At 50.2% G+C, this 24,143-nt stretch overlaps 1 protein-coding gene across 1 annotated transcript in view; it reads left to right on the top strand.

Moving 5' to 3' along the window:
• Positions 1 to 217: 217 nt before the first annotated feature.
• Positions 218 to 24,143, top strand: part of IGDCC3 (immunoglobulin superfamily, DCC subclass, member 3) — a gene marked incomplete at its 3' end in the record, with an annotated part of 40,530 nt that continues 16,604 nt past the window's right edge. The window contains exons 1-6 of the mRNA XM_010075906.1: positions 218 to 287; positions 906 to 1,050; positions 3,720 to 3,850; positions 7,873 to 8,010; positions 14,817 to 14,975; positions 22,944 to 23,109. Of these exons, the coding sequence (XP_010074208.1) occupies positions 218 to 287; positions 906 to 1,050; positions 3,720 to 3,850; positions 7,873 to 8,010; positions 14,817 to 14,975; positions 22,944 to 23,109 (809 nt within the window). The remainder of the gene's footprint in view (positions 288 to 905; positions 1,051 to 3,719; positions 3,851 to 7,872; positions 8,011 to 14,816; positions 14,976 to 22,943; positions 23,110 to 24,143) is intronic.

A 24,143-nucleotide genomic window follows, 5' to 3' on the forward strand; every position in this document is an offset into this window, starting at 1 on the left:
GGGCCGGGGGGTGCAGAGCGGGGGGCTCTCGTGGAGTTGATTTTGTATGATAATGTGAGCGGTCTTCCCGCCGATGCGGTACTATAAATGAATCATGAGCTAAATAACCACTGGGATGTTTATTAGCCTCGAATATGTTTATTGCAGAGTCAACAGGCAGCACCTTCCAATTAATTAATAGTAATAATTACTGTATTATTTATGGAGCTCTAACAGCATGCCGGAGTCTTTCTGCACAATAGTTACAGCTGTGGCTGTGCTGAGACGGGCTGGGCTGCGTTCATCCTGCGTGGGCACGCTGAGGTTTGTCACTGTGGGGTGGTCCCAGCCCCTAAAGCCTGGGCAAGCTGCGCTGCTGAGCTCTCGGCAGCTGCTCTTTCCGTCGGCTGGAGCCTGTTGCTCCGCAGCGCAGGGATGTGACCGTTCCTTCTGCGGTGCTGGGAGGCAGAGCACGCAACGGGCTGCAGCACGGGCAGACAGGTGGAAATCAGGGGCTCTGAGTTTTACTAGGGGATCTGGAAGCTCTTTCGGTGAAGATATTTAAAGAAAACAGTCAAGCCATGCATATCAGAAGGATATTTACAGCAGATAGGACCTTGGCAGCAACGGAAAGGATAGACATCTCGTTTCTGATGGTAGCTTGCATCTCTTTTCTGATGTAAGCTTGGATCCAAAGCCTGCTGAAGCTGTTGAGAATGGCCTCTGACAAGTGCCAGTTCAATGTCTGGGCATTTTGCTGTCCCCGTAGACCTTGCTGTGGGGCATGTGGGTCATGGACCACTGTCTCCTGTCTGGGTTGAGTCAATCACTTCCATGTGCAGAGGCAGAGGTATAGCAAGAACTTGCCGCTAGTCTTGTTTCTCCAGGCACACATGAATATTTTTGTCTCTCTTTGTGTCTTCCAGCGATGTCCGAGTTCCACATCCACCCTCAGAACGCAGTGGTAGAGGAAGGTGGTGTTGCCAGATTCCAGTGCCAGATCCATGGCTTGCCTGAGCCAGTCATCCTCTGGCAGAAGAACCGTATGCCAGTCAACACGGACAACGAAAGGTAGGACGTGTCCAAACCATGTACTGTGTCCTTTCTCCGGGTGGAAAAAGGTGGCCAGCCTTGCTCTTGCTCTCAGAGTTGTGCTAGGACACAGCTGATGGTGGCTGAGGGTCTTGGCCAGCGTTCCTGACATGGAAGACTCTTCCAGTCAATGTCATAGGTTGTCTGGGCTCCTTCTGGCCAAACACTGTGCAGAAATACTGCATCTCCCAAGAGAGCTAAACCCTGTTAGCTGATTTTGGAGGGGACAAGGGCTTGCACTGACCAACCCTCATTCAGGTTTACATTCCAGCTTGAAGATCCCACCCAGCAATTCCAGCAGAGCTGGGGTGGCTTTGGCATCCATCATCCCTCTGTGGCTCCATTTTGTGCAACTCTTTCTGAGCCAGATCCATGGCTTAGGGTCTTCCACGTGGATCCTCAACTCCTGCAAGCACTGAATTATACCTGGGCTGCCATTTCCCATGCAATCCTCCTAAAGAGAAACCTCAGCTGCCCCCCTTCCCCAGCCTAGACCTGGGACGGCACGTCCTCGCTTCCTGTGTTTGACAGGCTGCTCCCTTCGCGTTGGAAATGTCCTTCAGCACGGTTTGATCCTCCAAGCGGTGGTGGGGCCCGGTGGAGGACAGGTGGCAGGAAATGCGTACGCCGTGCCGGCAGCCTCCGGCATCCCAGCTGGGGCTTGGGAGCCACGCAACCGATGGTGGGAGACAATCGGTCGCAGCACACGTCGATCCTGAATTGACATCTGTATGTTGGGAACAGGCGAAACCAGGAAGCTGTAAATATTTTCCTGAAAGCTCCTATTCTTAAAAATGTCAGTTCTGAAGCAGAAGGTGGTTGGGTGCTTTGGAGGCAGGAGAAAACACGAGGGCTGGAACAATGCCTGACCTTTTCAGCGTTGCAGTGAACTTACAGTAGAAGGACCCAAGAGGCCCAGCCCTGCCGTGGAAAACTGCAACTGTCAGGTTTTGTTTTTCCTTGCGTTTTTCATCTGAGCTTTTTTTAGCCCAGCACAGGGTTGATTTGTTCCACTTGATGTCCTCTGAAGGCTCCTCACTCACACAAGTGCTAAACTGGGGATGTGGCAGAGCAGGGCAAGTGGTCTGAGGTGTTGTCAGCAGAAGAAAGAGGTGCAGAGCTGGGTCTGATGCCTCGTCTGCATCCTGATGAGATGTTGCAGGACAGATGGAGTTCCCTTTAACTCCTTCATGCATCATTGCTCCTTCCCACTTGAGCCCAGGGTCACCGGTGTGGAGATGGTCAGAGATGTGGCAGGGATTTGAGTGTGACCAGGACTTCTCTTTTCCAAGACCAAGGAGCCCCAAAGCTGAGGAGCTCCAAGACCAAGGAGCCCCAAGGCTGAGGAGCTCCAAGACCAAGGAGTCCCAAGGCTGAGGAGCTCCAAGACCAAGGAGCCCCAAGGCTGAGGAGCCAAGACTTCTCTAACCAAGAGAACCCCAAGCTACTTCTCCACCAGCACAGGGAGCTTGCCCAAGCCCTGGAGAACGTGGGCTAGAAGCAGTTTCCCTATGTTCAGTGTACTGGTTTTGAGCAGATTTGGCTTTTTGTAGCAGTAAAGTTACTGGGGAAGGTTTTTATTGTCAGCTCAGTAGATTAATCTCTGACACCAAGGGGCCTGGGTGATGAGAGTTGCTTCTCGAACTGGATTGGATTTCTGCATTAATCACGCTCGGTGCATTTCTGTGTATAAAGTGTATATAAATTTGTATGCCGAGTCTTGCACTTGGAGGCTTTGAAGGCAGAATAATAGCTTTGGAATTGAATCTTCTAATGCTGTGGGCAGATTGTTAACAAAAATGAAGGCTTCTTGTGGTATAATTCATCCAAAACAACGGGCATTTTAGAGTCCCAGAGAGATTGCAATCAACTTTGGGACGTGTAAAACTGATTGCTGTCACGCTGCCGCCGACACCGAGCCGCGCGTTCGGAACTCGGCACAGGGAGCAGGTTATAGGCACTTAACCATATGCTGATAGGGAAAAAGATATTCTTCATCTTCCAGGCAGAAATGGAGTACTAACTCATCGCAGTGTAATGACTTACTACCAGCCAATTTAAACACACAGTTGCCTAGCAACCTGTAATGTATGTATACATATATGTGTGTATGCATATGTGATTTAAATGTTTTAAACATATCAAATATTTATTGATATTTATGTATGGCCACTCAGGATCTATTTTAAACATGCCTTTCCATGTGTCTGAGGTTTTAAGATCACGTGGATTTGAGTCCTGGACCTGAGAGTGTGGAGCACACGCTTCCCCTGATGCTTCTCCATGGTCACCGTGCTTCAGCTGATGAGTGAGAACTCCCATGGCAGCTGTGCTCACGTGCACATGCGCTTCCAGAGCTTTTCCACAGGTTAAATAGGAAACATCTGCCTCATAGCCTTCCAGCAAAAGTCATCCTTTCTCAGGGATGCATCAGGAGATAGGGAACATACCCCCTGTGAAAGAAGACCAGAGGCTCAGATATCCAAAAAAATAAAGAATTGATGAAGTGGTAAGCGTGGGCTCAGCCTGCCAGGGGTTACATCGCCCGGGTGGTGTCGGCACCTCTGCACCGGGATGCTGGGAGCCAGCCTGCCTTCCCCTCATGTCCTGCCTCACAGGTTTCCGTTTCTGCTTTTCTCTTCCTGCAGGTACACGCTGCTTCCCAAGGGGGTCCTCCAGATTACGGGGCTGAGGGCAGAAGACAGTGGGATTTTTCACTGCGTTGCTAGCAATATAGCGAATGTGAAGTTCAGCCGGGAGGCCAGGCTCACCGTGTCAGGTTCGTACCAGTAAACACTGTGCTGTCTGTCTGTCTGTCTGTCTTCTTTTTTCCACTGCTGGTCTGGAGCTACAGGCTAACAGCATCGAGGAGCATCCCTCTGTCCAGCCAGCACCTTCCTTGTTCTGGATTGTTATTCCTGACAGGTCAGTCCATTTGATAGCAGATAAATCTGTCTCTTTGCCTGTAAATTAGTGCCAGTTCCTGGGTAGATGGAGGATGGTGAGAAAATGAATTACAGCAGCTTTACATTAAATAAATTATTTTGGAAATGTAGAAGATTCATCAGTTCCTTATGAGACCTGCCCACTCTGGAAGTAATTGCAGCACACAAGGTGATCAATTACTCGTCTAAGAGGGGCCTTATGTTCTGGAGGCTGTTAGCATTGTGTTACGGCTGGAGCGGGCTAACCTTTCTTTGGAAGACGAGAAGGAGAAGCCCAGAGCATCCCAGGCTGAATTTGGACTTGGTTCTCCATCCATATTTGAAGTCAGTGGCTTTTCACTTCAGAAGTTTCTCTTGATGTTTCAGCAGCTGCTCCTAGGATGAAGGAAGGGGGAAACATTAAGTCAAATCGTACAACCCAGCCCAGTTGAGCAGCCAGGAGGGAACGACAGCTTTGTGCCCTCTTCTTAGAAATGCCTTTGATGTGCTCAACCACCTTGTATGAAAACAGGCCAGCTTGCTTCTCCTGGACTTCAGAGCATTTGTGGGTTACCTTCAGAGAAGATAAGAGTGCCAAAGAGGTAGTCACCTGCTAGTTGTGGCTGTGTCCTGCTGGCAGGGTGGCCTCTGAGATACAGGACTCAGGTCAGAACCCTCCTGAGATGCTGGTAGTCCCCTGTGACAGTGGTGGTGACACATCTGTGGCTCTTGAGCACCAGCCTAGATTCCTTGTGGAAATGGATGTGAGTTTTGGAGATAAGAGGCAAGGGAAACCTGCACAGGGCTGCTTGGCTATGTTTCTCTGGGAGCTTTTTTTATTTGCAGCCAAGGGTCTTCCCTCCCGTGCGCTGCGATCCTCCTGTCTGACAGAGACGCAGGATTGCTGGTACCCGCTGGCTGGAGGCTCACAGCCTGCCCTCACCCTCCGGAACGGCTGCCTGGCCGCTGGTTCTGGAGTAGGAAACTTTGCACCTGTACTGAGTGTCAGATGAGCCCTATTGACTGTAAAAAAGCAGCACGTGTGAAGTGGGGTGAAGCTGAGGGAAGAGTGATGCTGTGTGTATCAGCTCTGACGGGCAAAGAAAGCAGCTTAACTGGTTCTGAAAGACCCGGGAGCTTTTGGTGCCTGTTACTTCTCTGTTTTCTTGATCTATGCGAACAGGAGCCACGTGGAGGGAAAAGAGAACGGTAAATTATCAACCTGGGGAAGTTCTTTGTGTCAGTTTACTGGCCTGAGCTATTCTTTCTCGCAGGGCAGAAAGCGCTAGTTGTTCTCCTCTGCCCATCCCTCATTTCAGATGGACATTTTCCAGGTTTCCTCTCTGTGAAACATTTGTGGTTTTTCTTTTCCTTAAAGCACTCAGATGATGAATACAGGCACGGTGTGTGTCTGTCGAAGGGCTCGGACCGTGCTGCAGTGATTGCGTGGCAGCGGAGCTGCCGTAACGGCACGTCTCAGCCCATGGAAAATCCATTGCACTGGGTTAAACCTCAGTGAAAACCGTTTATGCTCCATGGAGTTTGCTGAGAGCATGCTGTGGGGTTTCCAGACTCAGCCCTGGCTGGGGAGGGAGGAGGGAGAGGCTGGAGATGGGCTCTGGGGGCCACAGCCCGGCTGGAGAGGAGGAGGAGGGTGGATGAAGGAGCCTGCTTGCAGCACTTTCCTCCCTCTCGCTGGCAGCGGTGGCGAAGCTGCTGGCAGCGAGCGGCATGGAGACGTCTTCCAGCCCCACTGATTGATTATTTTCAAGTGCCTGCTTAGCAGAGATGCTCCCGAGGGGCTGCCTGCCTCTCTGTGCTGACACCTTTCCAGCGCGAGCTGCGCCTCTCTCTGCTGCTGTCCTTTTGATCAAGATCTAACAGCCCATGCCGGTGATGCTCCCGTCCCTGCTAGAGCGCCTGTCACTCCTGGTGGCACCGGGGACCTCCCTGCCCTCGCCACAATTGCTGCTGGCAGAGTCCCTGGGGACCACGTGCATCATTAGAGCCTTTTTCCCTTTCAAACCAAATCCCCCCCGCGTCGCCCCGAACCCTGCTGTGCTCCAGCAGCGCTTGCCTGCCACGAGTCCCTCGTTTTGTCCCTCCTTCCTTCCTGACCTTCTAGTCCCTCGTTTTGTCCCTCCTTCCTTCCTGACCCTGCAGCAAAGAGCTTTTCTGGCTGGAGAAGGAAACCTCCTCCCTCATGGTCGGGCACGGTCAAGCCCTTTGCATGGTGCTGGCATCTGAGCATCCTGTCCCCTGCATTTAGGACTCAGAATGTAAATCAAAAATTGTGATTTTTAAAATTTTTTTTATAGCCAAAATAGAGTGTTTTATAAATTCTGGTTTATGCTCCTGTTTACTGATGTTCTTGAGTGACCTTGGACAATTCATTTCATTTCTCTGCGTTTTGTAATATGGAAATCGCTCTATAATACGATGATAATATCGTATTATTCTAAGCATGAACATTTAGTATTGTGATTTAGAACAATACATCTACACGGGTTTTAAAGGCACTCCGAGGTACTGAGGGGGAAGGTATTGTTTTTCACATCTCTTGGGGTTAACCAGCCGGTCATATGAATTTATTGTGCATTCTGGTTCTCATAAAAAAATCTGCATTTTACGGCTCGCATTGAAACGCGTTTAGTGAGAAAGTCAACTCTTAAGTCACACTGACACGGTGATTTTTCTTGGATTTTGTGCATTTAGACACAACCTCGGAGTGGCTTTATCGCTCCCCGTTTAGCCCCTGTAGGAACAATTAACAAACGAGCCGCTCTGATCTCTGCTTGCCCTTGGACCGCTGCGAAATCCCCCAGCTCAGCCCCTGAGCTGCTGTGAAAGGGTAACACTAAAAAGCGCAGGAAGAAAAGGAATTTTTTTTCTTGGAGAAAAGCCCCTGCAGATGGGTTTTGCTGGATCACTTCTCTCTAAGAAGCTTTTTAGATATCGGAAAGTCCACGTACAGGAGTCAGCGTGGGATGGTCCCTGCAGCAAAGCCCGGCCCGCGGCAGCGCTCAGCTCCCCAGCCCTCCTCTGCCCCTCTCCTGCTCGGAGGGACACAACCAGCCCGAATATTTCTCTCTGCAGGTGTACGGAGCATTTTTGCCAGCAGCGGCTGTCAGATTGTTGAAATTCCTTAAACACTGCTTGACCTCGGTGCTTCTGGAGCGTAACCCAGCTCTCCTCGGAAATGGGGAGAAGACTAAGGCAGAGATTATCTGTGTTCCTGTTTTCTGATGGAGAGTATCTCCTTTTTTTTTCCCCAACAGAAGGGAGTGAAGGCTGAAGGGAGCTTTTCCCCAGGGATAAGGCACCTTTTGGGGACTCAGATGTGGGTTCAGCTGTGGTGTACCTGACACAGGATGATGTTTATGTCCCGCAGCCTCCTCCTGTCTGATGAAATGTGGTTTCTTTTGCCTGTCCTGTGCCTGTCTGATTTCCAGAGCCCTTGTGCCAGGGCTTTATTTTATTATAAGTCTGTACGATGAGTTTCATTCTTGGTTGCTGCCACTTGGTGCTACTGTGGTGCAAATAAACAATTCGTGATTTCATCGTGAGCAAGGGTGGTATTGTGGTTGTATCAGAGCAAGGTGGTGCAGCCTCGCCCTGCACCCAGTTACACCCGCATGGGCCAGGACATGGGTGCTGCAAAAGGCAGGGAAATGACCACCCTGGGGGCTGCAGTCATCAGAGGAGCTTCCTTCAGGTGCATCTCAGAGAGATCCTCAGCAGGAGGCAGGCACAGATGTGCAGGAAAAACATGTCCCTGTCCTGGGACCCATAGAGCGATGGAGGTGCCGGTCCCTGCCTTTAAACCATTAAACAAGAGAGAATCGGATGCCTTGTAACGATGGTGCTGTCCTTGCAGGCTCCCACTCCACTGTGTACAAGGACCCCATGATTCTCGTCGGTCCAGAGAACCTCACGCTGACAGTGCACCAGACCGCCGTGCTGGAGTGCATCGCAACCGGCAATCCCCGGCCCATCGTCTCCTGGAGCCGCCTAGGTAAGCCCCGGGGTGACGGGATTTCCTCCTCCTCCTCCTCTCTGTTGCCATCATGTAGGAAATAGGTGGGTGCCACCTATTCATGCAACAAGTGATTCGTCCTTTCCCTTCCCCCTGCTGTTAATTGTAGGCTTGAAGTGCTTTTTATCCTCATGTCTAGGTTTTGTTTTTTCTCTCTGCCAAGATGCTGTTTTTACCTGTTGGAGAAGTGGGTTGGTTAAACCTGTAGATGTTTCGTGAAAGGTGATAATTTTATCTTCTCTCCAGTGACAGCGTCTTTTTTCAGCTGCATCAAAAACATCACCACAGTTGGCCCAGAGAAGCAAAATCATACACAAACACATCTTTCACATAAAACACACTTGAAATAAACTTGCTGCCTATTCAGGGAGTTTGAAAAAATTTTGAGGGGAAGAGAGTGTTTAAATTAGTAGCTGGTCTGAAGCTCTGGAAAAACAAATGCTTGCTGCTGGGGTCTGTGATATTTGTTTTAATCAGCAGAGAAAGCAGAATCAGTGTCTGATGGCATTGTACGAGCGAGGAAGAGCGAAGTGCCGTGTTTCTCCCAGTCTGAAGCAAGGGCTATTTTAGGCTCTAACTTTGTGATAGTAGGTTGGAAGCTGTTTTGCTCAGAGTGACACGTCCATTGCCCTACAGAAATCTGTGCTGAGCAAAGACCTGATGGCTTTTATCTTCCAGAGCTTGTAACTCCGCCTGTGTGCACTGCAGGGGTGGGTTCGGTTAGGATTTCCCAAGCCTTTGTGGTCTGTGAAGTCACATCATTTTGGGGCTGCTGATCTCCCCGAGTCCCCCAGGGTGGCTGTGAAGCACAAACGGGGATAATCCCACCCCGTGCTGCTGCACTGGATGTGGGACTTTGTCCCCATGGCTCTGCAAGGGTCAAGGTCCAGCTCATGGGAAGGGTGACTTCCCACTCCAGAGCCATCTGCTAGGGGATGAGGACACGTATCCAGCATCCATCGCACGATTTCTCCATGTTTGCCCTCCTGCTTGCATCCTCTGGTGACTTGTAAAATCAGCTTGTGTCTGCCACTAACTGCTTGGGTTTTTTTCTCTAGAGCCATAACAGTCAGATTGATGCTGTTTTAAAAATTCCCCAGATAGGCTGTATCACTGTTTTGGTTCTCTTGGACACAAGGCAGCTCTATGTTAGCGCTCAACTATAATAAACTACTTTATAATTGCCTTAATTATAAGTGCTTATTACCTTCTTCAAAACACTTGTCTCTATAGAGCAGTGCAATAATGAAGATGTAATAGCTTCCTGCGATGTTTGTCTGGATCGTCTGAGCTCAGTGTTGCCTTTCCCCAAAAATAAAGACCCTCTCCACGCGGCTTTGCAGCACAGGAGCAGAATTAGAGCAGGAGAGCCCGTTACGTTCCCTCCCCTTCAGCAGGGATGTTTCCTGTCCAAAGCATCGCAAGATCTTGTTTCATATGACACCCATCTCAACAGCGCCATGGTGTACAGGCTCTTTGATGAGTTGGTGGGGTTGGCATCTCTTTGTAGCCGTTTCAGAAGCACTTTCATGTCTGTGTCTGTGTGATGAGGAGGGAAGGGGTTTATGCTGGACGGGAGCTCCTCCAAGCATCTGTCATCTGTACATGGGGCTTCCTCCTGAAGTTCCTCCTACAGAGCTGGTTCAGTTTAAATAAGCAGTTCATTCCTCAATTTAGAAACAATCCCACTTTTAATGCACTCCCAGAAATAAAAAAAAATCCATGGCCACAAAGTCTTAGATTTAGCAATAGGCCTGACTTAATTGAAACCAAAAAAGTCAATTATATGTGACATCTTCCCTGCCTGGTCGACATGAAGAAGAGTCGTGGCATTGCCGTTTTGCCAGGTCTTTGCGCAGGGCGTGCTGTCATTCTGGAGGGTCTCTCTGAGCCCCTTTGTTCACAGTTTGGATGTTGTGGCATTTCTTCTATCTATCAGAAAGGAGCAAAAGAACAATTTTGCTTTTCCAGCTTTCCGGTGCAGGGGAAAGCTAAGCCATGGCAATAGTTGCACTTTTTTTTGCTTTGGCTTTGCTAAAACCTGTCTGGTTTTCAAGGGGAAAGGCAGTGATATTTTGCTGGAAGGAAAACATTCCAATTCTGAGCTAGTTTTTGAGTGTCACACAATCAATTTTGAATTTAATTTCCTTGGGAATATGTTGTAGCCCCTGCCCACAAACAGAATCCCTGTGACCCGCCGTGCATGAAATGTCAACATTCATTAGAGAGCAGGCTCTGAGAGAAACGTAAAATCATTAAGGGTTTGTTCAGGGAAGATAGGGTTTTTCCTTTCAGAGCTACGCACTTCAGGCTCGGACCTGTATGTGTGCACAAATGAATATCCTGGGCACTTACTGCAAAGCCTTTGGAATGAATGACGATTTTAATGTATCCTTACCCCTTAAGTGACAGGCCACTGAGCTGGCCTCCATCAAAGGTACCAAAGCAGAATAATCAACTATTTAGAGACATATAGAAAAGTGAGGCGAGAAAGAAAAGACAGCGATTATCTGATAGCGTTATACAGAAGTTGTCAGAAAGGCTGGCACAATGGGAAGGAAATTACTAAAGAGGGAGCCATTCAAGAAGTAAACTATACAACAATTGTAGGAGCCAATTAATTGGTAACTTATTGGACACAGAAGCTTGCAATAGATGGCTGACTGGTTGACAGGAGCACCGTTCCCGTAAGTGTTTAGAAATAATAGAGTAAATTTCACCACTTCACATACTGAATAGTCAACTGTTGCAATGTACTCTAAATATGCTAATCCATGGTGCCCGGTGTCCGCCGGAGCAGGAGACCCATGCGGCTAAAAAGTGGAAGGCTACTATGGTACAATACAAAGAATTCACAAAAGACCTAAATGATCAACATTAGAAAGTTGTTACTTTCTTTCTACTTGCTACTTATGAAAGAAAGGCGTTCGTGTTGTTGCATATTCATATCGCCTGGCACGTTTTAACGGGTCTCCGTAATTGGTGCCGCTGTGCCAATCACTCCATTAGCGGGTGGAGAACGGGCTCCAGAAAGCATCGAATCCACCCTGGAAAAATAAATAATGCGGCTCCCAAACCACAGGCGTCTTTCATCCAAACTTCACCCCAACGGGGAACCTGGAAGCTTCCACTGATCCATAGCTGGAGAATCCTTTGGGAGCATCTCCCAGTTGGAGAACAGTCTCCTTTACTAACCGCTTGCCCGGCTGCTCTTCACAACCAGCTCAACCTCCTCCTTCAGCCTTTGTTAATCAGGGACTGACAGAGAGAATCTGTTGGACTTTTCCACCCAGGCTGGCTTGTTTTGAGCCCTCAAATTTTCTGCTTTTGACTTCATAAGAAGAATTATGACACATCCCTGTAAACATTCAAGGTCAGGTTGGATGGGGCTCTGGGCAACCTGATCTAGTGGAAGATGTCCCTGCTTACTGCAGGGGGGTTGGACTAGGTGACCTCCATGGTCCCTTCCAACTCTAACTATTCTATGATTCTAAGTAGAAGGTCATATTAAATGAAGAGCAGTTTCAAGCCTGTGTGGGTCCCGAGAGCTTTGGGAACTGGGCGACAATGTTAGCTTTGGCGGTCTTTCGGATCTCCTCCATGGAGAGATGACTTGGCGATGGCAAGTGATGGTGTGAAGGTGGGTTTCCAGGGTTTGGATCCCTTGATCCAAGCCACCCTTCAGGTCCCTGTGTAAGTGAAACAGGGCTAAAATAGATATCAAGCTTTGCAGAGCAGGTGTGAGCTGTCAGTCCCTCTGCCCCGCACTTCTGCAAAGCGCTGAGCTTTCCGGATGCGAGGGATTTCTTGTGTAAATACTCTGTATTATTTATATGTGTTGTCAGACAAATTGGACTTGATATTAGCTGAAGAGCTTCTAGCTGACCATAGGATGGCTCCGGTTGAGTGAGAAGGCTGGAGCAGGCTGGGAAAGCAGAGATATTTCTCTAGAAAGCCCTTTTCAGTTTTTTTTGGAAGGGAGGAATTGAGCAGGAGGCGTAGGGGATGATGCGGCACGGTGATCTTTGCTGGCTGTTGGAGGTGGCCACGCTCTCTGAATCAAATGGCAGATCCCCCGAGGTTTCCAAGCTTGGAGAGCTTTGTTCTTCAGGGAAATGAAAGATACTGGGTTGACAGGAGACGTTCCTGCAGACCACCGCACCTCTAATTAATCGTTGGAGCTAGAGAGAGGCAACCGAGGACATATCGAGGCCGGGTCTTTGCATGCTTAAATTATGTAGCAGGTTATAAATAATACAATAAAACTGCTGACATTCAGGTCACATTTCTGTGGTATTTCTTAAGGCAATGATGTGATGAAGCATCCAGGTATAGCCACTTCGCATCTTTCACGGGTCCCGTCCCTGCCTCGAGAGAGAGATGTGATTTTTACACCTGTTGTAAATAAGGATTTCCAAAAGGTCTCATTTAAAAGACTAAATCAAGTTCAATTTGAATTTAATTCAGACCTCTTTACACTTTGGTTCAAATGCTGTTTGAAAGGAATGGTTCCTTCTTATTGCTCATTAAATATGGGACAGGTCATGTTTTACTGTCCTTTTTATGACTGAGCTATTTACTGCCGCAGTGGCTTGGCCAGCTATGTGATCATTTCATCATTTAATGACATTGTTTTTCTCTCTCTGAAAGACCTGAGCATTTTTCTTTGCAATGCAAATAACGAAGTGGTCTGGCATTGCCTGCCTAATGAAGCAAGGAAACCTTGAAGATTAAAAATTTCGTGAAAAACAATATATAAAGAGCGTGGCAGGAGATCTGTTTGTGAACTGCTTTGTAGCTTTCAGCCCAGGTTTTGCAGATGTTTCCTAGCAGGATGCTGCCATTAATCTGAGATGGGATCTTTCACTTCGGTGGTGCAGGTTGGTGAGCTGGTGAACGCGCGCTGCTCTCACTAACGCTGCCAGAGGCACATGCTCTCCATCCCATCGTGTGCCTTTCCGTGGGGATCCGAGTGCTTGCTGGCCAGCAGGTTGCACAGTGGCATTTCTGGGTGGATGCTTAATTTGTCCCTCTCCTTGAGTGCTGCTTTGTCTTTGTGTTTTCCCAATCTATTCCAGAACCTGTTGGTTGTGGATGGCCCAAATCCTTGTAATATTTTGCATTATGCAAAGCATATTACATCTAAAGCATAGGAATGTGAGATAACTTTGAACTCGCCCTGCGTGCCTGTCAGTGTTGAAGCATGAAACCTGCCCAAGGTCAGGCATGAAGGAAATCCTTGGGGATAATGGGGTGTCTCAGGGTGACTGCAGCAACCCCGTGGCAATTTGTATTTCCCTCTGTGTTCTCCATGAAGGTTTCCTGTTGCTGGATTACACCAGATGCAGCCACTGAAGTAGTTGTGTGTTGTGAATGTTGGTAACCAGCCTGAGTCAGAGGTCCTTCAGCGCTAAACGTCCCTGGAAACTGGATGATGATAAATTTGAAGGCGGGTCGAACAGCCGTTCCCTAGCATCTCTCAGGAGGTGGCCCCCAGGAGTGGAGAGGAGCTAGAGTATTTCAGCTCTTTCCTCATGACCCGTTGCTTCCTGCAGAGCAGTTCTGGTTTCATTTGGCTTCTTCCATTTCTTGAGCAAGATGACAGCACAGACCAATAGAGCTCCCAGGAGGAATTTTTCAGATTAATTTTCCTAACCATGACTTCCAAGCACAAGACACAGGCTCTTATGCTGTTGTGGAGGACATGTATGGATAGTCAGCTGGGGAGATCACCAGGGCTGGTTCTTGCTTCTCCCGTTTCTGCAGCTTCTTTAACCTCCTCCATGAACGAAGGTGAGAGAGGAGCTGGATTCCCATTTCTCGTCTGATGAAAGCGTGCTCCCTTTAAGTGCTTCTCCAGTAAAACCTCTCCCCTGCTCAGACACCCCGGCACATGCTAGGGCTGATTTAGAGCTGCCTTTGTCAGGCAGTGTCTTAAAACACAAACCAATGAAACAATAAAAAGCAATAGCCTGATACTAATGAAACACATTGTAATTAGAGCTGGCTGGGAATTTTCCAGTGAAAACAGGCTTTGTCGGAAAAAAGTGAATTCCCTGATACTGACCTGCTTTAGGTGAAGCGCTTCAGTTTTGAAGACCTTGTGCTGGAGCCCAGGCATGGTTTTTTGGGAACATTGCTCTCAGACCCAGCGCTCAGGATGGAGGCAGCCCTTCCCAGTTGCCCTTCCAAGCCAGAGCATTGGAGCAGATCTAGCCACCAGCTCAGAGGTTGGCTCCTTGGCCCTGAGCTAAGGAATAGAAATTGAAAATCCAGTGTTTGCATAGCTTCTGAAGCCACAAAAGTCCATCAAGGATTAGCAGGCAAAAAAGGAAGTACTGCTGTGGGCTGGCTGGTCTTCTCCTTCCCAGAGCACCTCTGTTTGGAGCAGGCTGTTGAGGTGGTGGGATGCCTGGTCAGTCTAATGTAAGAAGCTGATATGATTTAATTTGATTTAACCATTTGGTTGAAAAGTGTTCTGGGGGCTTCATCTTGATGTGAACACGTGGCTGAAAGCTCTCACATTTCCTGTGATGGTACCTTGGTTTTCTGAGCAGCACAAAGTGTGGGTTTTGGGCAAACACCTGTGGATCCTGGTTTTCTCCAGAAGGCAGTTCTGCTAAGTGCATCAGGTAAAGCCCAGTGACTTTACCTGGCAAATCCCAGTAGCAGAGCATGGCACCACTCCATGAGTACTTAGATTGGACCTCACCGAGCACTGTGCCCTAGAGAACCTCACCCAAAGGTCCAGCGTGTGACTCTTACTCTTTTTTCCCTTCTTTCAGATGGCCGCCCGATTGGTGTGGAGGGGATCCAGGTGCTGGGGACAGGAAACCTCATGATCTCAGACCTCAACGTGCAGCATTCCGGCATCTATGTGTGCGCCGCGAACAAACCCGGCACTCGGGTGCGAAGGACCGCGCAGGGCAGGCTCATCGTACAAGGTGAGCAGACCTGGGGCTCGGGGAGCGGTGGTGCCCACTTTGCTGTGCCCTCACGTGTCGCCTGGGCACGGTGATGGGTTGGGCTGGACACATGCTGACCCTGCTTCTTGGATGGTATCAGACAAAGGACTTCTTTTCCAGACACGTGGTTTTCCAGGTGGGTGTATGTCTCTGTGTCCCACGCAGATGAGTGGCAACCAGGTGTCATTCAACTAGGGCCTTGGCTGCATGGGTTGCAATGGTTTCCCACCCAATTACTTGCTCTTATTTGGCTTAGTGGGCACCGGTTGTTACTTGTTATCATACTTGCACATCTCAGTGGAAGGCCTGGGCTGAATTAATCAGCTAAATTTGTCTCTCCTCCCTGCATGGTCCTTAGTCATATGGGGACACGGGCGCTGTTCTCATATTGGACCTCTCTGCATGATAGTTATCACTCCTGCTGTGATATTCAGGAGTATTGCTTTCCAGCTGAATGGCACCAGTAAGTCTAAAACCCTTTCCAAAAAGTCAGTGAGAATGTTTTCTTTAGCAGTCAGCACTGCATCTGAGCCCCTTGCCATGCCGTGAGTAAAGCACCCTTTGGGGGGATGCCCAGGAGATGCAGGTTGCTGCCCTTCCCCGCAGCAAATCTCCTGAAATGCCACCTGTAAAGGGTGATTTAGCCCCGAGTAGAGATCAAGACTCAGGAAACCAAACCGATCTCCTCCATTTGCTCCATGCAACCAGTCTCCATGGTGAGGGGAGCCGGGCAAGGATTTCAGAAGGCAAACCCAGCTGGCAGCATGCTCTGAATGGCAGTAATCTGCCCCTGATTACAGGCACTCACCTCCTCTTCAAGCGCGTCCACTTAAAGCATCTCGCGCTCTCATCAGTTCGCTCATTAACTATTGACTGATGATATCCTGAATCTAAAATTATACACCTCCCGCCGGAGCGAGCTAATTGAACCTTTCATGCTGGTGATGGGGAAAGTGCCCTGCTCCAGCCCTGATGCTCACCTGACAGGTCCTGGGAGTCGCTGGCGGGGATCTGGCACCGCACGGCTTGTGCAGAGCTGCAGTCCCTGGGTGCTGGCATCCCTTTTCTCCTTCCCCTTGGGAACATTAAGGGTGCTTATCCTGGGCTGCTCATGCCTCCTGAGCCCCAGGTCCTGATCAGACATGAGAGGAGGTGAAAACTCACCGCTTCTTTTGCTGTTGGATTTCTGGGTGAGCAAAGAGAGAGGTCCGCTAAACCCAAAGGCAGAGCTGATGTACAGGAGGCAGGCAGGCAGAGCCAAAAGAAATTACTTGGAAAATCTATGAAGTTGTAAAAATACAGCTGTTGAATACTGCCGACTGCTCCTGTTAGCAATGGCGTGAGAGGGGGAAAGGCAGAATCACACAGAATCACAGAATCACAGAATGTTAGAGATTGGAAGGGACCTCAAAAGATCATCCAGTCCAATCCCCCTGCCGGAGCAGGACACCTAGATCAGATCACACAAGAACGCATCCAGGCGGGCTTGGAATGTCTCCAGAGAAGGAGACTCCACAACCTCTCTGGGCAGCCTGTTCCAGTGCTCTGTCACCCTCACTGTAAAGAAGTTTTTCCTCATACTCAAGCGGAACCTCCTATGTTCCAGCTTGAACCCATTGCCCCTTGTCCTATCACTAGATGTCACAGAGAAGAGCCTGGCTCCATCCTCCTGACACTCACCCTTCACGTATTTATAAACATTAATTAGGTCACCCCTCAGTCTCCTCTTTTCCAGGCTAAAGAGACCCAGATCCCTCAGCCTTTCCTCATAAGGGAGATGCTCCATTCCCTTCATCATCTTTGTGGCTCTGCGCTGGACTCTCTCCAGCAGTTCCCTGTCCCTCTTGAACTGAGGGGCCCAGAACTGGACACAATATTCCAGATGCGGTCTCACCAGGGCAGGTCGGCAGTTTTCAGTCTCTTTGGAGATTTGAACGTCAGCTTCTGAGCAGTGGGGCTAGTGCTGGAGTTCATCTGGGCTAGAATCACTATGGATTTTCAGCCGGGGCACCAAGGTGGGATTTTGTCCCTAAAATGGTAATCACAGGGCCTTTGGAGCCCAGCCTCGCTGCGGAAGGGCGATGCTCCTGCCTTCAACATTGGCAGAGCGGTTGGCAGTGGTATGGAGCAGCGTGGCCAGCGCGTCCTTGGCGTAGCCCTTAGACACGAGCTGCAGTGTCCAGGACCCCAGATTCTGTTGTCCATCCCTAAAATGCTCCATGTTTTTTGGGAGGCTGTCGTTCCCCAGGGAAGCTAATGGCAAACCCTGGCCAGGCAGCGGGGCTCATCCCAGTTTTGTCACCCTCCCCTCTGGAAGGAGCTTTGCTTTCCTCTGAATCTCATTTTCCCGGAATTTTCCAGCTGAGAGGTACAAATGATCGCTGTTCAGGTTTGTCTGGGAAGAAAACCCAGCGATAATGACTGACATGGGAGACTGTGGGTTTTATCTTTGTCAAGATGTCAGCGATGCAAATTACATCCATAAAGAGAATAAAAGCAAAGAGCGGGCTCTCAAAAGCCTGGTCGGAGAGGAAGTTAGCACAAGGCGAGGACAATACAGCATCCTCAGAGCACGCCAGGTACTCGCTGCCTTTATGCAGGGGCCCTTGAAGTGCCTGGAGGCACAAATTAACTCACCCCCTCGTCTTTTGAAGGAGGCACGTTTTATAGGTGGGAAACTGGAGGAGGATGGGCGATGTTTCCTGTTGTAAGGGAAGAAGTTAGCGGGAGGCTGGAACCCAGACCACGTCCTCCCTCCTGCTGCCAGCGTTGGTCCCGTCCCCATCCCAGCAGCCGCGTAGGGAGAGGTGTCCTGCTGCAGGGCTCTGCTGTTTTTCCGGCAGTAACGTCCTTTTGCGTTGCAGGCTTTCCTTCAGATCATCTAACGCCGTCTTATTATCTTCCTGGGAATTCCTCCTCCCTTCAGAGAAGGCGTCAATCCCCGCGCTCCCTCCCTCCCTGCCCTCCCCTGGCCATTTAGGCTCCTTTGATCTCTTTTGTAAGGTTTTCACACAAGAAAAGTTTCCATTTTACTCTTCAGATCCCAGCGCAGCCATTTGAATATTGCTTTGTGCCAGGCTGCGAATGAAAAAGTCTCACGGGGGGAGTTGTCGAAGGGCCGAATGCATCGCCGGCTGAAACGGAGGGTGTGCGTGCGTGCGGTGCAAGGGAAGAGCAGGCTTCGGTGGCAAGGAAAAAAAAAAAAAAATATCAAAGCGCTTTTTCTCTACCTCCTGTGCAATCTTTTGTGCTTTATTATGTGTTTGGTGTCATAACAAACTGATGGGCTGTGAATGGCCAGATGGTCACCAGTGTTCTCCACTCCACGCTTCATTTCCTCCTGAAAGCTATGCAGAAAAATGAGATCCCATCTCATAAATGAGTGCCCATCGTAAGGACATGTTTCTGAAGGCTCCGCTGACAATGACTGCCTTGTTCGCTTTGCTTTCTGCCGGCGGAACCGGCCCAGTGCTCCATGGTCCAGCAGATCCGGCCACCGCTGCGTTTCCTGATGTTTCTTCCGTTGTTCTTGCTCGTCAGCGTTGCGAGCCTTGGCTGCGGGGCTGAATTCAGCAGCAGACATATTGTGGTGGCTGTTTTATGCTTGGCTTCGTGGTACTTGGTTTGTCCTCCAAGTATAGCCCTAAATCCACGCTGCAAAACCAGCTTTGGTACCTGCTGCCTGGGTCAGCGTGCCCTGTGGAGCAATCCCTTTGCTGCCCACGTTTGCCTTCTCAAGAAAAGCCACAGGGACAGGCACTCAGATCTCATCTCTCGGGATGCTGGAGTGAGCTGGGGTGCCTGAGCCTTTTGGAGCATCCTCCCGGGAGCACGCCAGGAGGTGATGTAGAAACACGTCCCACCTCACCTTGCTGGGACAAGGAGTTCATGGGACCCACTGATGGCTGGTGGACAGCCTCCTGGAGGGGTCTCTGCCAATTTCCCAGAAAACACGCTCATGGCTCCTGTCTTTGGCCCTAGCAAACCCACCAGCCCTACAGTGTAAAGAGTTACTCACGTAAGCATCTGGGCATCCCCTGGAGTGAGCAGAGAGAAGCAGCAGTTCTTTGCCTTAAATCTCCCATCACCTGATGCTTGACTGCCTTCCCCGCTGACCTGTCTTCTCCTTTATACCCTTAGCGTCGGTTCCGGTAGCTTAATTTATGAGGTTTTGTTGTTTCCATGTTATTCTTCCTTCTCCTCACCTCAGCCTCCCTCCCTCACCCTGCCACTCGAGAGTTAATGACGGCTTCATACGGAGGTGCAAAGGGCCAAGGATCCATCCAGCACGGGTGGATCCGAGCCTTCGCACAGCCCTTCTCGGTGAGCCATCGGGCGCTGCAATAAGCACCCCGCCGCAAACTCACGATGAAGGCAGCGATGCTCCCCGTTATCTTGGGGGACACACTGGTGGCTGGTCACTGCTGGGATGTCCCTAAAGAGATGGAGCCCATCCGGGTCTCCTGTTAGAACCCCCTGTTCGGTGCTATCACACTTTGGTGAGGACAGTGAAAGCTGTTGAAGCACTTCGTTAACGATTCTGGGGGTGGTATGAAGCATCATTGCTTTTTTGATACCAGTGTCACACCTTTCATTAAAGCTGCATGATCCCTTCCCTCCCATTAAATCCTGAATAGTCAATGCTCTGGGGTTTTTTTTGTGCTTTGCAAGCCAGGGCTGGATCCTGCCCACTCCTCCTTGCCAGGTGGGAATCCTCTGCTCTTGACAGCGATCTTCATTAATATCTTCATTAAGTTCTTCATGGAGGGCTGAAAAGCGCTTCCTCTGACCGCCTGCGATGGCCTTTTGGCGTGTCGTGGGGAAGGGGGAGAGGCGCTCAGGGTGAGATGAGCGCTGACACGATGCTCTGTTAATTATGAGCGACGAGGCGGGTGGAGGGCTGGCAGTAGACAGGGATCAGCTGAAGGCAGGGCTTTGCTTTTGGTCCTTTCTTGGTAACCCAGGGCCAGAGGTGGCAAATTCTTGGTTCTTGTCAAAATCATTTGAAAGGGCAGGAGAGGACCTGGGAGAAGGAGAGCAGATGTTCTTCTGTCCAGGGAAGGAGCCATTCACCCCAAGACCATGCACCAGGGGACGCTGGTACCAACGCCAGGTCGGTGCACCCTGCTCGGGGGTAGAATCATAGAGTCACAGGATGGTTTGGGTTGGAAGGGACCTTCAAGATCATGGAGTTCCAACCCCCTGCCATGGGTAGGGACACTTCCACTAGCAGAGGGACATCTGTTGCAGCAAAGTCTGTCCCCACGTGAAGACCCTGGTGGCACCCAGACCATGTCCTTTCCCTGGTGCTGTCAGAAGCTGGTGATGGGGACAAGGAGTTTTTAATCTCCATGGGTTTCTGCTGCAGCCTGAGCTCTTTTGCTGCTACAGCTCCTTCTGCACCAAAAGTGGGGTGAGACCCGAACAGGACAGAGCGACACCCGGAGAAAGCCAGGAGGAGCAGGAACAGAGCAGAGCATCCCACGTGTTGCAGCGAGGGATGCCACCGAGCAGGGACAGCTCGGCACAGGGGAGGTGGGAGCCGTTCGAAGGAGCATCCGCCTACTCCCCAGAGAATTTAAGCAAGTTAAACAGGAGCTCGGGTTTTGAGCTGGTTGTGTTTAGCAAGACAGCGAAGAGGAGGGATGGCAGAGGGGAGCAGGGACCCAAGGAACCCAAGGGGCCATGGTGCTGAATAGCGTGGCTGGCGCTGAGCCAGCGGCCGCAGCTGCACGTTTGTTACCCCCGAGCCACACGCGACACCGCTCCAATTACTCCCTCTTGACACGGGCTAATAAGGGAGGATAAGGAGAGCTGGCGATTTCCAGAAGGGTTACGCCGGGTGCTTCTTTCCATATTTCAACTTTGCTTCTGCTGGAACAAACGGCGAGGTTGAGATTTGGCGAAGCTGGGGGGTGGCAGAGGCAAGGAGCCAAGCGGTCGGATCTTTAATGAAGCTGCGGCGAGGAGCTGGAAGATGGCTGTGCCCTTCCTTGGCATCGGGGTTTTGCACCTGCGAGGATTTGCGGGTGCAACCCATGAGCCCAGATGAAAGCAGAGAGGTGCACAGCCACTTGCAAAATAATTGCTCCTGCAAAACCGTGCCAGCACAAAGCGAGGGGCGGGAGGTTAAGGAAGTCTTGAAAATCAAGTCTTTAATGCTCTCACTGTACGCCACAAAGGGACCATTCACTGCTGGGATGAGGGGGTTTTTCCCCCTCTTTCTCCATGCTACCAACTTTTATTGACCCATCCTGAATTTTTTATTTTTAATTTATAAAGTCTAGAAGGGGAAATATGTAGGAGGGAAATAAAAGGACAAGGGATCGATTGGCATGCGGGGAAGTTTAGCAGGAGGTTCTGGAAATCCGTGACCGTTAGGTTGTTGAGATCAGGTTCATTAGCAGACCCGACTGCTGACACAAGTGGCCTGACAATAAACTCTGCCGGCGGACACCCCCCGCAGCTAACACAGGTCAGACCTGCCGTGCTCCGCTTCCCTTTGATTATTAAAAATGAAAAAGGGGGCTCCTTCGAGGTAGACGGGCTCTTCCGTGAATTTCTGTGTCTTTCTGCTTGCAGGACTCGTCACGTGCATGATTTTGCTCTTAGCGGTGGTGATGCTCTTCCCTTGGACGCACGCAGCTGGGGAAGAGCTTTATCACCCTGTGCTGCTGCAGCAAACCCCAGGGGAGGTTTTTTGGCCACGAGGTTCTGCTCTTGCATGGCAGCTCCCGTTTGCAGCCTGGCCACCCCTCAACCCATTTTGCTGTCCCAGTTTGCTCCCTTCTCCCATCCCCGCATCTCTTCTGGTGGCAGAACCCACTTGGAAGATACCAGCGAGCGGCACTGAGCGTGTCTCCCTGGATAATCTTGCTTTTGTCGGGAAAATTTACAGCCAGCCATCCATTATAGGATGCTGGTTGGTAAATTCATTCCAGGCTCATGCCTCTTGTCTGTTTGTCTTCATTGCTGCCAGTTCCACCTGATTTTAGGTTTCAGCAGTGACGTGGAGTATATTTATCACTTTGCCCTTTGGAGCGTAACTGCTGGAATCAACGCACCTATTTGGCAGCGGCTTTCAGACCCTCCTTTCTGTAGGCTGACACGCTGGTTTATTCTGATAAATGATTTTAAATCTCTTTTGAGGTGCTGGAAGGGGGGGGAAATCACTTTCTGTTTAAAAACGTTATTGTTAAAGGTGAAAACACTTGGTTAGGAGGTGAGCAGCAGTTACAGGCATGGTGGAGTCTTCTGCCAGACTTGACCCCAAGGCTGTAGATTTGGGATAAAAAGGGCTCCCCAATCTATTGTTACCAGGAGAGTCTGCAGCAAATCTGATATTTACTGGGCAAAGAACAACCTGCCAGATTGCTGTCTGTGGATCCACACATTTCTTTCCATTTGCTAATGCCATACGGGTCCTTTGGGCAAAGCCAGGGCATGGCTTTGGCTCTGCCATCGATGAAACAGCACATCTCCCCAACCGCAAACACCGTAATTGCCGCATGTGGTCGCAGCCTTCCTTCCTCACCGCTCTTGGTGCTGTCACTATGCGCTGGTTTTTGCAAGCCTCCATAGCACAGGGCTAGTTTCTGCCAAGGTGATGGCCCTGCGTGGTCCTTGTGCACGCTTTCCATTTTATGGATTTTTTTTTCCATTTTATGGAATTTTTTTTCCATTTTATGGCCGCCTATGAAGCTGTGACTGCCAGGACGAGCAACCAAACTACAGCATGGCATTGATTACAGACACACCTTCCAAACCCCAGTTACCTGCTGCCCATGTTGTGGGTTGCCCAAGCATCCCATGGTCCCAAGCATCCCATGGTCCCAGGCATCCCATGGTCCCAGGCATCCCATGGTCCCAGGCAGACAAGGCTTTGTAACCAGGGTAAAGTGGGATCATCACGACTTTTCTCATCCTGCTTCTCCTTCCTCCCTGCAGCCCCCGCCGAGTTCGTGCAGCATCCCCAGTCCATTTCCCGGCCTGTGGGCACTACTGCCATCTTCACCTGCGTGGCCCAAGGGGAACCCCCTCCGCAGATCACTTGGCTGAGGAACGGGCAGATCCTGGAGACCAGCGACCACATTAAACTGAAGAATAACAACAGGTAAGTCCTCGTGCTGCCAGGGTGCAGGGCAGTGTGAGACACACAGACGGGTTGTGCCATTCCCCGGCATCAGTTGGAGCTATCACGCGTGGAAGACCTACATCACCGTGGAAGACCTACTTGATGGTCCAGAAATAGGTGTCCCTGCAGGTGTAGTTCTTCAGTAAAGAGCAAGTTAGCTCACCTAGCCTTCAGCTTTTGTGCAGACAGTGGATTTGAGGCAGATGTGTGCACGGTGGTTCATTTTTTTTTGGACAGGTCGGTGGATGCTGGCGGAAAGCATTGGGGTCTGCGGCACGTCCCGGTGAGCCCTGCCAGCCCTGCTTTCGCCGTAGCCCCATTGCACTGGGCAATGGCCAATGTGCTCGAGGCTAAGAGGGGTATGAGTGACCCAGAGAGATTGCAGCCCTGCTGCTTCAGTACCTTGAAAAGGGAGAGCCTTAGAGCCAGCTCGGCTTCAGCAGGTGAGGTGGGTCGCTGTCACTCATCCCTCGGACCGATGCATTGCTCCCTCCCCCTGCTTTGGAGAGCAGCTGAATTCAAAGTCATTCTTTTGAACTGTCTGGACTCCAGTGGAAAGGGGAGTGGGAGAGATGTTGGCTTGCTTTCTGCATGAGCAAAGAGCTGATGTGAAGGTGGTAGTGTTCAGAAGCAGGGCTGTGGATTCAGCTTGAGCTGTGATGTACTAAACCCCTGCTCCAGTCCTACTAGCTGCACTTTGTAGGCTTACCTTTCAGTGTTTTGTGCTTTATTGTACCAGAACATCAGCGTTAGTCTTTGACTGACAAGGCAGGAACCCAGCAAAAGTGTGTCTTCAGTCCTGCTCATCATCTGGGTATTGCTGGAAGGACCAGATGTTGTCCCTGGGGTTGGCAGGGACCACCCTCACTCCGCAGTGGAGGAACCACGCTTTAACCCCTGACCTCCCTGGATGTGCAAATGCAAATACATTTGAAATAATATTGGCAAGGAAGCTGCCTTTCACTAAACTTCAGCCTTTTATCTCACCAGGGAAGAGCGTTTTCTCCGAGTAC

The sequence above is a fragment of the Pterocles gutturalis genome, unplaced genomic scaffold (genome assembly GCF_000699245.1).
Source record: "Pterocles gutturalis isolate BGI_N339 unplaced genomic scaffold, ASM69924v1 scaffold3443, whole genome shotgun sequence".
NCBI classification, from domain to species: domain Eukaryota; kingdom Metazoa; phylum Chordata; class Aves; order Pterocliformes; family Pteroclidae; genus Pterocles; species Pterocles gutturalis.